Here is a 17470-nt window from a genome sequence, read left to right on the forward strand (position 1 = left end):
AAAAGCATGATATAGAAGTGTGCGCAGTGCACAGTGTAAAATAAACGAACTTGAAAGACATTTAAAATACTGTAATGAAATGAACTATAAACACAGGAAGTACTTTCAAAAAAAATATTTTTCTTCCCAAATGCTTTTTGTTTGTGCAGCATTACCCCACAAAATGTAATTAGAGATGAGTGTGTGATGAGTGATGTTATTTGTGATGTCATTAACTTATTTATTTGACAGATGTTTTTATGAGTCATGTGTGACTCAGTATTTATGGCACGGGCGCAGATAGAGGGGGGAACGAGGGGGATTCGTCCCACCCAGATTTAAATTCACCTCGTTCGGTCCCCCCCACTTATAGGGAGGAAAAAATGTCTATGCTGTCTTTCTTTGCATAAGGCAAACCTCACGGAAAAATCAAAAGACTAATTACCATTCGGTTTATTGAGGTGCACAGCAGTACAGACATAGTTGCAACTGCGCAGACTGCACAGGTTGCGAGCTCGAGCTTGGTTGCTATGGTTACCCACAACAAGTTTGACAGGCATATCGGGGACAGCTCCTCCTAGTTCAGGACCCCAACACGGCATGATGAAGGGTGCCAAAAGGCAGAAAACGATTGCATCGTTTAAAAAAAAAAAGACTAAGTAAACTGTGCCTTACTTTATCATATCACCTTGCAATTTTTTGATAGTCTGTTCAAAGTAATGTCGTAGTGAAAGTAAAATCGTACGGAGTAGAGATGCCTTTCTGGTAGCCTCCTACTTTCGGTGGTAGCCTGTAGATACAGTGCTCAGAAGGCAGTTTTAATGTTTAATCTGGCGTTCCCTGCCATAATTTCAGCGAGCATATTGTTTCATAAGGAAACTTTGTGAAGAGTTGTTGACTGACTGCCGCTCACGCAACACACAGGCATAGTTAGAAAGTCAGGATGCACTGGTTTACACTTTACACATACACACGTAGCCCGGCCTCTCGCTATGTTTAACAGTTGGAACTTAGCGGTTTTAAAACTAGTTTTGCAATTTCTGTGCGTGATGATAATGTGTAAACTTTGGATTTCCATAGGCTATGTTAAAATGTTATCATTGTCCTGGCCTGCAGGTAGTTCCTGGTGATGGCAGTGAGGGAGGTGAAATAACATGTATACACACTACCGTTCAAAAGTTTGGGGTCACCCAGACAATTTTGTGTTTTCCATGAAAAGTCACACTTTTATTTACCACCATAAGTTGTAAAATGAATAGAAAATATAGTCAAGACATTTTTCTGGCCATTTTGAGCATTTAATCGACCCCACAAATGTGATGCTCCAGAAACTCAATCTGCTCAAAGGAAGGTCAGTTTTATAGCTTCTCTAAAGAGCTCAACGGTTTTCAGCTGTGCTAACATGATTGTACAAGGGTTTTCTAATCATCCATTAGCCTTCTGAGGCAATGAGCAAACACATTGTACCATTAGAACACTGGAGTGAGAGTTGCTGGAAATGGGCCTCTATACACCTATGGAGATATTGCACCAAAACCCAGACATTTGCAGCTAGAATAGTCATTTACCACATTAGCAATGTATAGAGTGCATTTCTGATTAGTTTAAAGTGCTTTTCTTTCAAAAATAAGGACATTTCAAAGTGACCCCAAACTTTTGAACGGTAGTGTGTATATATATATATATATATATATATATATATATATATATATATATATATATATATACACACAAAAAAAAAAGAAAAATGGAATCATTTGCTGACAGCTCAGTCCCCCCCAGTTCAAAAATCCTATCTGCGCCCCTGATTTATGGGTTTATGCTTGTGAAAGGAAGTTTTACATTCACGTTTAGGTGTGTTCTGTAACCAAGTCTACAATTCTTCCAGGAACATGTGCAGGTCCTGTGGATCACGTGATCACTTGTGATCACAGATCACGTGGCACTTTCATTACATACAGTTTGACTCCTTTCAACTAATTATGTGACTTCTGATGGTGATGAGTTGCACCAGAAGTAGCTCATATAGGGGTCTTGCAACAACAGAGGTGAATACTTATGTACACCGGCCACTTTATTAGATTAGATTAGATTAGATTAGATTAGATTAGATTAGATTAGATTAGATTAGATTAGATTAGATTAGATTAGATTAGATTAGAAAAAACTTTATTGATCCCTTTGGGAGGGTTCCCTCAGGGAAATTAAGATTCCAGCAGCATCATTACAGATAAACAGAGAAAAGAAATAGAGAAAACTTCTAGATAAATTAAAATAAATTAAGTATTTACATATACAAATATAAAAAGAATAAGATATGGGGAAGAGAGGAAGGGGGAGAGAGAGGAGGGGGAAAGAATGAAAAAGGAGGGGCAGCAGGAGAGATATTGCACTTTATATTGCACATTATATTGCACATTGTCTGGTATTGCTTATTGTTAGGCTAGGCTGCTGCTCCTTCCCGTCCTCTGTCCTCCTGTTACCCCTCCTCGCCCCCAGAGAGGAGTTGTACAGTCTGATGGCGTGAGGGACAAAGGAGTTTTTGAGTCTGTTCGTCCTGCACTTGGGAAGGAGCATTCTGTCACTGAACAGGCTCCTCTGGTTGCTGATGACTGTGTGCAGAGGGTGACTGGCATCGTCCATGATGTTCAATAGTTTGTCCATAGACCTCTTCTCTGCCACCGTCACCAGAGAGTCCAGCTTCATGCCGACCACAGAGCTGGCCCGCCTGATCAGCTTGTCCAGCCTGGATGTGTCCTTCTTGGATGTGCTGCCCCCCCAGCACACCACGGTGTAAAACAGGACACTGGCGACCACAGACTGATAGAACATCCACAGGAGTTTCCTGCAGATGTTAAAGGACTGCAGCCTCTTAAGGAAGTATAGCCTGCTCTGTCCCTTTCTGTATAAGTGATTGGTCTTGCAAGTCCAGTCCAGCTTGCTGTCTAGCCACAGCCCGAGGTACTTGTAGGAATCCACAGCCTCCACCTCGACTCCCTCGATCAGAACTGGTCGTGACCTTGGTCTGGTCCTCCCAAAGTCAATGACCAGCTCCTTGGTCTTCGAAGTGTTGAGCTGCAGATGGTTCCTGTTGCACCACACAGCAAAGTCCCTCACCAGGCTCCTACACTCCTCCTCTCTGTCGTCACTGATACACCCAACGATGGCTGTGTCATCGGCAAGCTTCTGAATGTGACACAGCTCCGAGTTGTAGCAGAAGTCCGCGGTGTACAGGGTGAAGAGAAGAGGGGCCAGCACCGTGCCCTGGGGTGCTCCGGTGCTGCTAATCACAGTGTCAGACGTGATGTCCTTCAGCCTGATGTACTGCAGCCTGTCAGTGAGGTAGCTGGAGATCCAGGTGACCAGGCAGGGGTCCACTCGCATCCTGTTCAGTTTGTCCTGAAGCAGTAGGGGCTGGATGGTGTTGAAGGCACTCGAGAAGTCCAAGAAGAGGATCCTCACTGTGCCATTTCCCTTATCCAGATGCGAGTGGGCTCGGTGTAGCAGGTAGAGGATGGCGTCTTCCACACCAACACCTGCCCGGTATGCAAACTGCATACAGTCCTGGGCATGTTGTACCTGGGGTCTGAGGAGGCTGAGGAAGAGCTGCTCCAACGTCTTCATCAGATGTGAAGTGAGTGCCACCGGTCAGAAGTCGTTCAGCTCGCTGGGCCGATTCTTTTTGGGAACTGAAATGATACATGATGTCTTCCAGAGGGTGGGCACTCTCCCCAGCTGCAGGCTAAGGTTGAAGATGCGTTGGAGTGGTTCACCCAGTTCAGCAGCGCAGGTCTTCAGTAGTCGGGAACACACCTTGTCCGGGCCTGCTGCTTTCCTGGGGTTTAGCTTCCTCAGTTGACCTCTGACCTGGTCTGCAGTAATGCATGGAGGAGTCTGTGTTGAGGTGGGGGAGGAGAGGGCTGCTGTGATGACTGGGGGGAGGGTGAGCTTGTTCTTGATTCTAAGGTGGGGTTTACATTAGACCGTATCAGTGGATCATCAGATTAACGTTTTTAAAACGATTAGTGTGCACACAGCAATGCCAATACACGATTCGTGTGCACACAGCAAAGCCAATACACGGATACGCTCGGCTCCGCAGGCATCCTGCGCTCCAAATCACTCCGCCCTGAACAGCGAGTGCCCTTTGGAGGGTGCGCACTCCGGCCTTGCGCAGCTCACAGAGCGCGCGAGTGGAGTGCACGAGCAGTGATTCGGGACTGAGCCGCTGTGTGTGTGATCTCAGTGCATGTCGGGCATGCGCGTCACTTACCACTTGCAAGTGGAAGGATGGCAAGCCTAAAGACAATCATAACTACACAATGGGCAGTATTTGCATCAGTATTTGCAGTATTTTCATACTTTTATACTCTTTAATGAAAGGTGATACAAGGCGGAAGTCCGCGCCGTTTTTCAGCAGTCGCGTCACATGACCAACGCCAGCGAATCAGGAAGGTGGATGTCACAGTGACGTTGTCCGATGACGACGCCAGCTAGAGCTCAGCACAGCGTATCCGCGTATTCTCAATGTTTACACAGCACCTGACCTGACACGATCTGAAATGAATACGTGGACCCTGGCGGATTCCCGTTTCCCGGCGTTTCAATGTAAACAGACAGTGCATCCGCGAAGAAAACGAGACAGATACGGTCTAATGTAAACTTGGCCTAAGACTCTTGTTCTTGGCTGGCAGGCGTGGAACCCAATGTGTTTTTCTGCTGTTGCATGCTGAGATGCTTTTCTGCTCACCACGGTTGTAAAGAGTGATTATACAAGTTACTATATCCTTCCTGGCAAAAAAAAAACTCGAACCAATCTGGCCATTTCCTCTGACCCTCTCTTATCAACAAGGTGTTTGTTTCCACCCACAGAACTGTCGCTCACTCACTCGATGTTTTTTTGTTTTTCGTACCATTTTTTTCTGTGTAAACTCTAGAGACTGTTGTGTGTGAAAACCCCAGGAGATCAGCAGTTTCTGAAATACTCAAACCAGTCCATCTGGTACAAGCCAACACCCATACCACAGTGAAAGAAAGTCACACTTTGAGATCACAATTTTTCCCATTCTGATGTTTGAACATTGTGAACATTAAGAGCATTGTGAGCAGCAGACAGTAAACTCAGCGGGCAGGATTCTTCAGGACCCTTCACATGTCCTGTTTCCTGCATTTGAGTGGCTCCCCTCGGGATGCCGGCTCTGTTGCCCGAGCTGCCGAACACAGAGGAGAAGAGCGACCTTTATCCCTAGAGTAGTTCAGCTCCTCAATTCTCTGCCATCCTTGTCCCTTTACTCACCCCACCAGCCCCTTCCCCCTTCTCCACATGCACTCTAACCTGTCTGGTGCACTATCACCCCCTCTGTACACATATCACTTTAAACATAGACTCTGCTGCTATTGATCCTTCTACCTCATAAGCAAATTGCACAACACTGTATTTTTGTATATACTGCTTTTTTTTTAATTATCGTATTTATACTTATTGTACCACTGTATAGTTATTTATCCACATACTGCCACCTTGCACACTGTCAGAATTTTTATGGTTCACAGGGGCGTAGCTGGGAGGGGGGGTCCTGGGGTGCTCGTGACCCCCCCCCGTCGGGCCATACATTTTTTCAATAGCCACATAAGAATATTAGAAAAGCGCCCACTGTAATTTTTCCAACTTTTTTTTTTTTTTTTAAACTAGATTGTCACCTCAGCCTCATTAGGGTTTCTATAACCTTGTATGGACTTCCTGTGGTTCGGGCACAAAAACCCAGTTTGTCAGAGTGTGTGCGGGAGAGGCGGATGTAAGTGCAGATATGTTAAATAATACACAGTGCGATATGAGCATAAAATGCGTGAAACGCACACAACAGGCAAACAGTCCGAAACAGCAGGCAAAGTGGTAATCAAGGAAACAGGCAGGAGGTCAATCGAGGCGCGGACAGAATATCAGAGGCAAAACTATACAAGATCAAGGGACGAGAAACAGGAGTCGAAAAACCAGGAGGTCAACAAGAACAGGGACAGGAAACAAGGCTCAGTAAGGCACACTAGACGTGGTGTAATACTTCGCATCATCCTTGCATGGGTGCAGTCTTTAAATAGCCCAAACATAGTTCATTGATTAAAGACAGGTGTTCTTTGTTAACGGCGCACGTGCTGGAGCTCGTTAGGTGCACGCGCAGCCCGAGGCACGCCTTCAGGTGCATGAGCCAAGGTGCGCAGGACTGATACAGTTCTGCGCAAGCGCAACACGATCGCACTAGAAAGCATGGTCAAGCTGCCAGTGTAGCTGCAGTCTTTTTAGTTGCGAATTACGAGTGTTTCCTCTTGTGTTAATAATTTGCCATGTCAAAACAAGCGAAACTTTCCTCCTCCTTTTGATGTGAAGAGAGGTGAGCAATTTATTATATATTTTTTTCCATCAAAGTTGCATTTTGTGGCTTTGAAGCAAAGTTTTAGTGCCGTTTCTAGAACACAACATCAAGAAAACATGGAAGAAACAGCAATAATGGAAGAGCCGGTTTCTAAGCTGCCTAAAACTAGCAATGGTAATTATTTTTTGTTACATAATGCACTCAGGCTGCCAGTCAGTGTGTGACACACCCACACACACCCCTTTGAAAAATCCTAGCTACGCCTTGGTTCATGTTTGTTTTTATTTTTATGTGTTTGACTGTACTTCTCTGCATGCCTTTTAAATTGCCCCTGGGGACCAATAAAGTGCTTTGAATTGAATTGAATTTAAATTAACTGAAGCTCTTGATTTGTATCTGCATGATCTGATGTACTGTGCTTCTGTCAAGGGATTGGCTGATTAGAGAACTGCAGAAAACAGCAGGTGGATGTATGGGTGTTCCTAATAAAGTGGCTGGGGAGTGTATATTTATTTGTTTCTAAAGAAGATGCATACAGGAGTGTCGAGACAAACAAAAAACTCTAATGTGTGTTTAACAAGGCGGTCAAAGTGATCACACTTTAACAAAAAGACAACAGCAATGGAACAGTAAATGACTTGTTCTCTCTGGAAGGGACTCCCTACCATCACAAATAAACAAACCAAACCCTGTTCAGTACTGTAACTTCCAAACCAGCTCAACACCTTTTAAAGACAAAGGACTTTTGAATATTTTGAATAAGAGGCTTGCATGAACTCTTGAAATAAATCTTATGGCTTGTTGTAGTCCGACTGATGGTTGCTGTGAAATGATTGATTGATATACAGTACTGTGCAAAAGTCTTAGACCCCCTAATTTTTTTCATCCAAACTTTGTTATAGATTTCTATTTTATGACTTCTACATTATCGAGTCAAAACATTGCAAAAACATTTTAGAGTTCCAAATGTTCACTTTTTTCCAGCACAAAATTAAATATTACAGAAATTTTTTTGTATCTGAGCAGCATATTCCATAACAGAGCACTTTTCAGATTAAAAAAGAAAACATAATAAAGGCTACTGGGTTTTGGTGCAAAATGAAGAAGTGAGTATGACAGTCAAAGTGTCCAGAAGAACTGTGGCTGGTTCTGCAAGATGCTCAGTAAAACCTACAGCTTATTTCCTTATCAAACTGCACTCATTGTACCTGAGACTACTTTTTTTTTTAAAGCAAAGAGTCGTCTCACACCAAATATTGACTTGGTTTCATTTATTATGGCTTCGTGCTGTTTATAGTATTTTTTTATGTTGAAACATTTAATTTCATTATTTTTAAGCCATTTTTGGTCGACAGGACTTATATATAATCTCCACTACGTGTTATATTGTCTGCAACAATGGATCACAACGAGTTGTTGATTTCAGTAAGCCTTTATGTAGAAAACATGACAAAATTATCAGCCAAGTGCTTTTATTGTTGCTGCTTGAGGAGTTCAAGTAATTTAAAACCAGGACTTCTTTAGAATTAACAGGAATGAACTGATTAACAGTCTGCAGACTCTAAACAAGTAATTACTAGAAGTAGAAAGTTATAAAGAAGCTGAGTTTGCAGGGGGGTGTAGGACAGATACCAGCATTACTGTCATCATCATCATCATCATCATCATCCTCCCCCCAACAGTTTTTTTTTTTTTCCTCATGGGCATGCGTAAAAAAACTTGCTGTTTTCTTTAAAAAAGTTTACTTTTGCATTCTGGGGCGCAATAACTGTCTACCATCTTGACAATATCATTCATCTCATTATCTCTAGCCGCTTTATCCTGTTCTACAGGGTCGCAGGCAAGCTGGAGCCTATCCCAGCTGACTACGGGCGAAAGTCGGGGTACACCCTGGACAAGTCGCCAGGTCATCACAGGGCTGACACATAGACACAGACAACCATTCACACTCACATTCACACCTATGGTCAATTTAGAGTCACCAGTTAACCTAACTGCATGTCTTTGGACTGTGGGGGAAACCGGAGCACCCAGAGGAAACCCACGCAGACACGGGGAGAACATGCTAACTCCACACAGAAAGGCCCTCACCAGCCACGGGGCTCGAACCCGGACCTTCTTGCTGTGAGGCGACAGCGCTAACCACTACACCACCGTGCCACCCCTCTTGACAATATAAGTGTCATATTCTATTTTGAATGTTATTTCTATTTCATTTAGTTGTTGTATCGTCTTTCATACTAGTTATCAGTTTGAACTCCAACTGACAGACTGGAGCACCGCTGAACTTTTTCCTACCAACTTGTCCCTGATTTTCAGTATTACAATTTTGTTCATTTTATTTATTGATTGATTTACTTACACACACCAAACAGTGGGAGTGGTCTGTACTGACACCTGGAGGTGAGTGGCACGTGAGGGTTGACCTGGACCAACAACAGAAGTTTCCACCTGAAATAACCACAACCTCCTTACGGCCAGACATTGTCCTGTGGTCCAACTCCACCAAAACAATAATCATGGCAGAACTCACTGTGCCATGAGAGGAGGCTATGGAGGCAGCCTTCAGGAGAACAAAGGAGAAGTACAGCGAGCTTGCTGCATCATGCAGAGAAACAAGGTGGAAGGCATGCACCTACCCTGCAGAAGTTGGATGCAGAGGCTATTGAAAGTTCTCGGAGTCACTGGGCGCAGGCAAAAGAGGACACTCAATGAACTGGCTGAGAAGGTGAAGAAAAGTAGCTTCTGGCTATGGTTTAGAGAGAAAGATCCAAAGTAGGGGTACCAAGGGTCTTGGGGCCAGTTGCAGGGAGCAGAAGAGAGACGTCCCTACCGTGGCCCCACCACCCAGAGATATTCTGGGACCAAAGGGGTGAAACCTCTGTAACAGGTGGCTCTTTGCTGACGACCCTACAGCTGGCACTGGCGAAGGTGTGACAGGCAAATGCCTTGCAGGTGTCAAACACCTGCACTTTCAACCAAATTTTTTATTTTTTGAAATATCCACACATTAAAGACAGACATAAATGTATTATGTATTAAGGCATACAATTTAAATCAGTTTAAAATAAATATGTAGAAATTGACTTTTTTTGCCTTTGTAAACTGGTAAAGTCAGACAAAGCTTTCTGAAATGTTAAGTATAGTTCGAACTGTTAGAGAAAACATGCACATGAGGCTAACGGGTGGCCATTCACTTCCATTACTCCATTTAGCTATATTAAACTCGTATTCATAAACAACAACATGGCTGATCGTGTGCTGTAGTTTATTGCCAGCACTCTACGGGCGCTAATGCTAAACGCCTCCAAATAGTAAACTCCGTCAAGCGAAGAAGAAGTAGCTCCAGTAGTACGGATACGTCACTTCCGTTTTCAGGCTGCATGGCGCAGAGGGAATAGCAAGCAAAACATCCAGACAGGTAGCTACATATAATTGCATATTGCACAATTTCGCTTATATTTTATTATTCAAAATACAGAGCAGTCCGTTTTGTCATCTGGCTGTGGATAAAGTTGCTTTTAGAGGAATTCCTGCGCTAGCTAGCTTGCTAATGCGTTCGAGTCGTCGCAGTTTGTTTTCGTAAGCGGTTTCGTTAGATCCCGCCCCTTGTGTCTTGATTGGCTGGAAATCCTGGAGGCGTCTATTGATTGGACGGTGAACTCATCGTAAAGACTAGTTCAGGAAGTGATATTTGTCGTAATTCAGGTGCAAGAAAAACGCATGCAAAGCAGATTTTACACGTTTTTAATTATTTTAGTTGTATAGATGCATAATTAATATTATATTACTGTGTAAACAAAATGATTAACATTTAGTAATAGTTTATTATTTTATATATGAGGTTAAAACAGTGTAGCTTCGTAGTCTTGTTTGCTCACATTAGCCAATTCTGATCTGATCTATTTTTAAAATCAAATACTTATTAATTATGGATATTATTTTGAGTTAAACATGACGTTATGCTTTAATCATGTTTTAGAATGTCCAAAAGGAAAGTCACGTTTCAAGATGGTGATGAGGAGTTTAATTTGGATGACGAGGTACCGAAAAAGAAGGTAAGAGATTGTGTGAGTGAAAAAAAGTCATTTCTCTTTGAAACACTAATATTAGTCCGTAGTGACAATTAGCACTAATCTAGGGGTGGGTTTCCCAAAAGCATTGTAGCACAAAGATCATTGTTACATGGTAGAGAGAGTATTACACTGAACACTCACTCTCCTAGTTAAGATGTTCTTAGTGTTAAGAGGCTTTTGGGAAACCCACCCCCAAACATGTTAGAGTTAAGGTCTGAGTCACGTGACATCCCCATGCCTTTGACAGGAAGCATGGCTTGTTTCTGAACAACAAGCTCTCAACATACATGAGCATGTATCCATCTAGTGACAAAACAGTGAGCATCAACTCACAAATTGGTTAGGAAATACTCCAGGACTGAGATAGTGAACCCTCCATCCATCCATTATCTGTAACTGCTTATCCTGTGCAGGGTCGTGGGCAAGCTGGAGCCTGTCCCAGCTGACTATGGGTGAGAGGCGGGGTACACCCTGGACAAGTCGCCAGATCATCACAGGGCTGATACATGGAGGCAAACAATCATTCACACTCACATTCACACCTACGATCAATTTAGAACCACCAATTAACCTAACCTGCATGTCTTTGGACTGTGGGAGAAACCAGAGTACCCGGTGGAAACCCACGCAGACATGGGGAGAACATGCAAACTCCGCACACATACATGTCAACCTTTGGTCAATCAAACCTGTATTATCAACCTCCAAAATCCGTATTTCCCTTATAAAATCCGTATAAGATGCAAATTAAAATAATTTACCTAAAATTTGAATGATAATTAACATTGATGTATCCCATTTACTTTTTATTCAATATTAAGAACAATAAACCTTCAGAGTGAATACAAAGCTCCAATGTTTGACAAAAACACAGTGTTATCAGCGTAGTTACAAAGGAAATACTTCGTTGTTTGGAGACAGGTTTCACCGAGCGGCTATTATGCACGAGACTTCATATTAGCCACAAAGTCAGGAAAATCTGTTCGTAAAATTACGTTATAATGACCAAATACAATGAAAAGTATTTTTCCAGTCTCACCTGTGAAAGGTAATCCCATGTGATCTCGTTTGGACGGTAAACCTGTTGGTACAGTTAAACGCAGCACATGAATGAGGCATCTTTATTTTCGGCTACTGTCTAGACGCTATACCAGAGACGGCTGAAGAATCTCCACTTTGCCATATCCAATATGGCGGCGAGGATGACGTATGATTCTACGCAGAAGGCAGCGTCTATGTTTATATGTCTATGACTTCACGGTTGGCGGGATTCTCGCAATACGGTGTGCACATGATCAAAAGTGGAACGAAGTCTCGTTACTACAAGATAACGCGCGATTTCATAAGACTCTTTACTGGCTGTCTGTGGCGTACAGTACGTTTGTAAATGTTTTGCGCTCTTTTATCATCGTGGGAATTGATTATAGCTCTAAATAAATCTCATCTCATTATCTCTAGCTGCTTTATCCTGTTCTACAGGGTCGCAGGCAAGCTGAAGCCTATCCCAGCTGACTACGGGTGAAAGGCGGGGTACACCCTGGACAAGTCGCCAGGTCATCACAGGGCTGACACATAGACACAGACAACCATTCACACTCACATTCACACCTACGCTCAATTTAGAGTCACCAGTTAACCTAACCTGCATGTCTTTGGACTGTGGGGGAAACCGGAGCACCCGGAGGAAACCCACGCGGACACGGGGAGAACATGCAAACTCCACACAGAAAGGCCCTCACCGGCCACAGGGCTCGAACCTGGACCTTCTTGCTGTGAGGCGACAGCGCTAACCACTACACCACCGTGCCGCCTCTCTAAATAAATATTGAAGTTTTTTTTAAAGAATCCGTATAGCTTTATTTATACGCCCCTATACTACGTTTATTGAATCAAATCCATATAAAATACGGACATTCCGTATAGGTTGACATGTATGCACACAGAAAGGCCCCCGTCGGCGACTGGGCTCGAACCCAAAACCTTCTCGCTGTGAGGTGACAGTGCTAACCACTACACCATTGTGCCACCGAGTTAGTGAACCTTTTTAGATAAAGAGTTCATTTGCATATTACAGAATTCCAGGTTTCTTGAGTAATATGCTGGGTTTTTTTTAAAACCCTGTCATGCTCTGTCTGTCCACAGATGTATGATGAGGTGAGTGGACCTGGCTCGAGGTTTAAGGAGAAACACTCTCTGGATAGTGACGAGGAAGACGAAGGAGAGGATGGAGAGAAGAATAGCAAATACAACATCCTGGCCAGTGATGATATCGAAGGTGTGTTTGTTTAAAGCACATTTTGTCAAGGAGGCAGCTTGACCCTGTCAGTGGGTGTGGCCTGTCCAGTTTTTTTTTTTTTTGTAGACATAGTAGCTATATATCAGAGCTAACTAGTTAAACCGGTTAACATTTAAAGGGTACCTGAAGCAAAAAATAAACTTAGCTTAGAAATATTACATGTTTTGCACAAACGCATTTTGACTCCCCTGTGTTGTTGCACTGTGTTGCATAAAGTATTGCTTTAAAATTCTTTTGTATTGCCGCTCACTTCAGTTCCACTCAGGGGCGCAGCCGTGCTGCCATTTTGTCAAAGGAGTCAAAGGTCAGCATGATGTATCATCGATAGGTTTCCTGTATCATGATTAGCTTGCTGCTCCTGACACCGCGATGTAGTTCTTGGACTATGCAGGTCGTGTTAGACTCAAACCTGATGCAACAATATTCCAAAACGGATTCAGGCCACACAAGTCGATTAACTAGAGTAGTATGGACATTCAAACATACAGTGGTGCTTGAAAGTTTATGAACCCTTTAGAATTTTCTATATTTTTGCATAAATATGACCAAAAACATCGTTTTCACACAAGTCCTAAAAGTAGATAAAGAGAACCCAGTTAAACAAATGAGACAAAAATATTATACTTGGTCATTTATTTATTGAGGAAAATGATCCAATATTACATATCTGTGAGTGGCAAAAGTATGCGAACCTCTAGGATTAGCAGTTAATTTGAAGATGAAATTCGAGTCAGGTGTTTTCAATCAGTGGGATGACAACCAGGTGTGAGTGGGCACCCTGTTTTATTTAAAGAACAGGGATCTATCAAAGTCTGATCTTCCCAACACATGTTTGTGGAAGTGTATCATGGCACAAACAAAGGAGATTTCTGAGGACCTCAGAAAAAGTGTTGTTGCTCATCAGGCTGGAAAAGGTTACAAAACCATCTCTCAAGAGTTTGGACTCCACCAATCCACAGTCAGACATATTGTGTACAAATGGAGGAAATTTAAGACTATTGTTACCCTCCCCAGGAGTGGTCGACCAACAAAGATCACTCCAAGAGCAAGGTGTGTAATAGTCGGCGAGGTTACAAAGGACCCCAGGGTAACTTCTAAGCAACTGAAGGCCTCTCTCACATTGGCTAATGTTAATGTTCATGAGTCTACCATCAGGAGAACACTGAACAACAGTGGTGTGCATGGCAGGGTTGCAAGGAGAAAGCCACTGCTGTCCAAAAAGAACATTGCTGCTCATCTGCAGTTTGCTAAAGATCATGTGGACAAGCCAGAAGGCTATTGGAAAAATGTTTTGTGGATGGATGAGACCAAAATAGAACTTTTTGGTTTAAATGAGAAGCGTTATGTTTGGAGAAAGGAAAACACTGCATTCCAGCACAAGAACCTTATCCCATCTGTGAAACATGGTGGTGGTAGTATCATGGTTTGGGCCTGTTTTGCTGCATCTGGGCCAGGACGGCTTGCCATCATTGATGGAACAATGGATTCTAAGTTATACCAGCGATTTCTAAAGGAAAATGTCAGGACATCTGTCCATGAACTGAATCTCAAGAGAAGGTGGGTCATGTAGCAAGACAACGACCCTAAGCACACAAGTCGTTCTACCAAAGAATGTTTAAAGAAGAATAAAGTTCAATGTTTTGGAATGCCCAAGTCAAAGTCCTGACCTTAATCCAATGGAAATGTTGTGGAAGGACCTGAAGCGAGCAGTTCATGTGAGGAAACCCACCAACATCCCAGAGTTGAAGCTGTTCTATACGGAGGAACGGGCTAAAATTCCTCCAAGCCGGTGTGCAGGACTGATCAACAGTTACCGCAAACGTTTAATTGCAGTTATTGCTGCACAAGGGGCTCACACCAGATACTGAAAGCAAAGGCTCACATACTTTTGCCACTCACAGATATGTAATATTGGATCATTTTCCTCAATAAATAAATGACCAAGTATAATATTTTTGTCTCATTTGTTTAACTTGGTTCTCTTTATCTACTTTTAGGACTTGTGTGAAAACCTGATATTTTAGGTTATATTTATGCAGAAATATGGAAAATTCCGAAGGGTTCACAAACTTTCAAGCACCACTGTGTATATCATCATCATCATCATCATGGTTTCCCGTGTGTGTGTGTGTGTGTGTGTGTGTGTGTGTGTATATATATATATATATATATATATATATATATATATATATATATATAAAATATGCACTGCTTAAAATAATAAGTTTAATTTATATAGTGTCTTGTATATTTTTTTGTGTGTGTAGGACAGGAAATGGCCACAATCGACTGTGATGAAGGAGTTCCGATCACTCCCTTCAACCTGAAAGAGGAAATGGAGGAGGGTCACTTCGACTCCGAGGGAAACTACTTCATCAAGAAAGAGAAAGACATCAGAGACAACTGGCTGGACAACATTGACTGGGTATGAGAATTATTTAACCTGTTTACTGTTACGCTAGTTCAGAGTTAGCGTATTTACTGTAACCTGAGTTAATGGCTAGCCTGGTTAATGTGACACTAGCTGTTTACGAAAACATGAAATCTCATCTCTGCCTTTTTTGCACAGGTAAAAATCAAAGAGCAGCCAGTGAAAAAGAAAAAGAAAGGACTCTCGGCCAAGCGTCGTCGCCGAGCCGGAGATGAGGACGAGGCTGAGGAGGAGAAACAGCGGGAGGAGAAACAGAATGAGGATGAAGATGAGGAAGAGGAGGAGAGCGAGGCTCAGGAAGACCCACTAGCCTCTTACACACCGTGGCAGCTTACTGAGGCCGTGGTGAACCTGCTGCAGCCTGGAGAGACCGTCTCTGCCGCGCTCCGCAGACTTGGAGGACTGGGAGCACGGAAGAAGAAGGGACGAGCACAGAACGGAGCGGAGGAGGAGAAGAGAAACGAGACGTCGATCAGAGACACGGAGAAGCTGGACAGGCTCACGGCACTGGCTGACAGACTGGTGGTGCTGGGGGAGTACGAGATTTATCAGCAGACGTACGAAAAACTGGCATACAAACTGAAAGGGATGCAGCAGAGAGACACGGCGTCCAAACAGGACGAGGAGGAAAAGGACGAGCTGGACATGTTCGCCGATCAGTTTGACGAGCAGCACGGCAAGAAGAAGGACGAGGAAGCACATAGTGGATTCGGTAAAAGGGTGTTTGTTTTGTGGGCATGGCTAGAAACAGAGACAATAACTGATTGGTCAAACAGACAAGATGGTCACAGTTTTATTTTATTAAAGTGTAACATTTGAGATTTTTATTTACCTAACCTTTGTGATGATTAGCTCGATTTAACCTCTCATGTTCGTTAAAATAAATAAAAGCGTCGAAAAGACAGATTGAATGTTTTATTTTCCGTAAGTGTACAACACAGCGCTGCGATTTCAGCGACACGTCTAGTGCCAAAAGTAAAGTAGGGTATATGTGCATTTTAGTACAGACTAAATTACCACTATAACATGTTCATTAAAATAATGACTTAATTATTTGAGTCCGTGTTCACAGGCATTTTTTTCCCTATATTGTAGGACACGCCTTCTAATTGTCGTGTTAAAGGCAACAGTAAATCAACCTAATGATGATGGTCTTTGGGACGAAATTTCATCCTTTCCCTTTTTTTCATCTCCAGCAGTGTTGTAGGAGGAGAACATCTGGTCCCTCATGTCACGGATGATTGATCGAATTCCAGTGAAAATTCCCATCTGCTGAAAAATGCCAATTTTGCTTTTCAAGGCTGAAGAAGGTGCGGAAATTGCAGCTCTTGTGGACGTCATGATTGAGTCTTTTAACTTGTGTTTTTGCAGTGAACGACGAGGTGATGTGGGAGTACAAATGGGAAAACAAGGACAACTCTGAACTCTACGGACCCTTCAGCAGCCAGCAGATGCAGGTGAGAATCTTCAGGTCAAGTTTACTTTATTTGTATCGACTGTCAGGCTTTGTATAATGCAGTCAAGCAACAAATCTAAACAAATAGCTCGAATGATTCCTCAGACCGAACCCTGAATCTATGGTGTATCTGGTTTGGCATTTCTTCATTACTTCCTGTGTGCAGTCCTGCTTTAAATTTACTCTTTCATGCACAGAAATGGAGGTAAACTCATAACCATGCTTTTATTTTATTGTATCCTGGCATGTACAATGTTTCCGTGAACGTGTATAGACACGTTAGGAAGATGTAGTTCTCATTTCAAATTGTTATTGTTTCTTTTATATTTATTTTGATATATATATATATATATATATATAATTATTATTATTATTATTATTATTATTTTTTTTTTTTTTCCCCAGGACTGGGTCGATCAGGGCTACTTTAAAGACGGCGTGTACTGCAGACGGGTCGACCAGGAGGGTGCGCAGTTCTACAACTCCAGAAGACTGGATTTCGAACTTTATACGTGACTCGATCACGTGCTCTGTAACGTCATTTCCCGTTCACTTTTAATGAGAGAGTGTTTTTGTTTTTCCCATTTTATCTACAATTTTAATGTATTTCCCCCCCCCGATATTCATGTGTATTAAACAGTGAGGTTGCATGACGTCATCACACCATTTGATACCATGTATATTTGTTTTAAAATAAAGATTTTGGTGACTTGCCAGATCAATGACTCATAGTATTGTATAGTATTTGTTTGTGTGGTGACTGGAATTATTAGGTGCTTTCATCGACAGTTAGCTCTAATCGCCCACTACTACTGGCTGAATCCTAAATATCCCTGTACTCCCTACATCAGCAACCTAACTAGG

The 17470-nt window shown here is 42.6% G+C and overlaps 1 protein-coding gene across 5 annotated transcripts; it reads left to right on the plus strand.

Annotated features, from left to right (window-relative positions):
* The first annotated feature begins 9695 nt into the window (after positions 1–9695).
* Positions 9696–17331, plus strand: cd2bp2 (CD2 (cytoplasmic tail) binding protein 2). Of its 5 annotated transcripts, none has more exons than XM_060902175.1 (7): positions 9696–9768; positions 10330–10417; positions 12566–12698; positions 14987–15144; positions 15289–15862; positions 16522–16607; positions 17012–17331. In XM_060902175.1, exons 2-7 carry the CDS (start codon positions 10331–10333, stop codon positions 17120–17122), a joined length of 1149 nt encoding a protein of 382 aa, XP_060758158.1. In that variant the 5' UTR covers positions 9696–9768; position 10330; the 3' UTR covers positions 17123–17331. The 5 variants fall into 5 exon arrangements, with proteins under 5 accessions (XP_060758158.1, XP_060758160.1, XP_060758162.1 ...); XM_060902177.1 differs by having other exon boundaries at positions 10330–10405; XM_060902176.1 differs by lacking the exon at positions 9696–9768 and adding an exon at positions 9968–10055.
* Positions 17332–17470: the final 139 nt, after the last annotated feature.

The sequence above is a fragment of the Neoarius graeffei genome, chromosome 20 (assembly GCF_027579695.1).
Source record: "Neoarius graeffei isolate fNeoGra1 chromosome 20, fNeoGra1.pri, whole genome shotgun sequence".
Taxonomy (NCBI): Eukaryota; Metazoa; Chordata; class Actinopteri; order Siluriformes; family Ariidae; genus Neoarius; species Neoarius graeffei.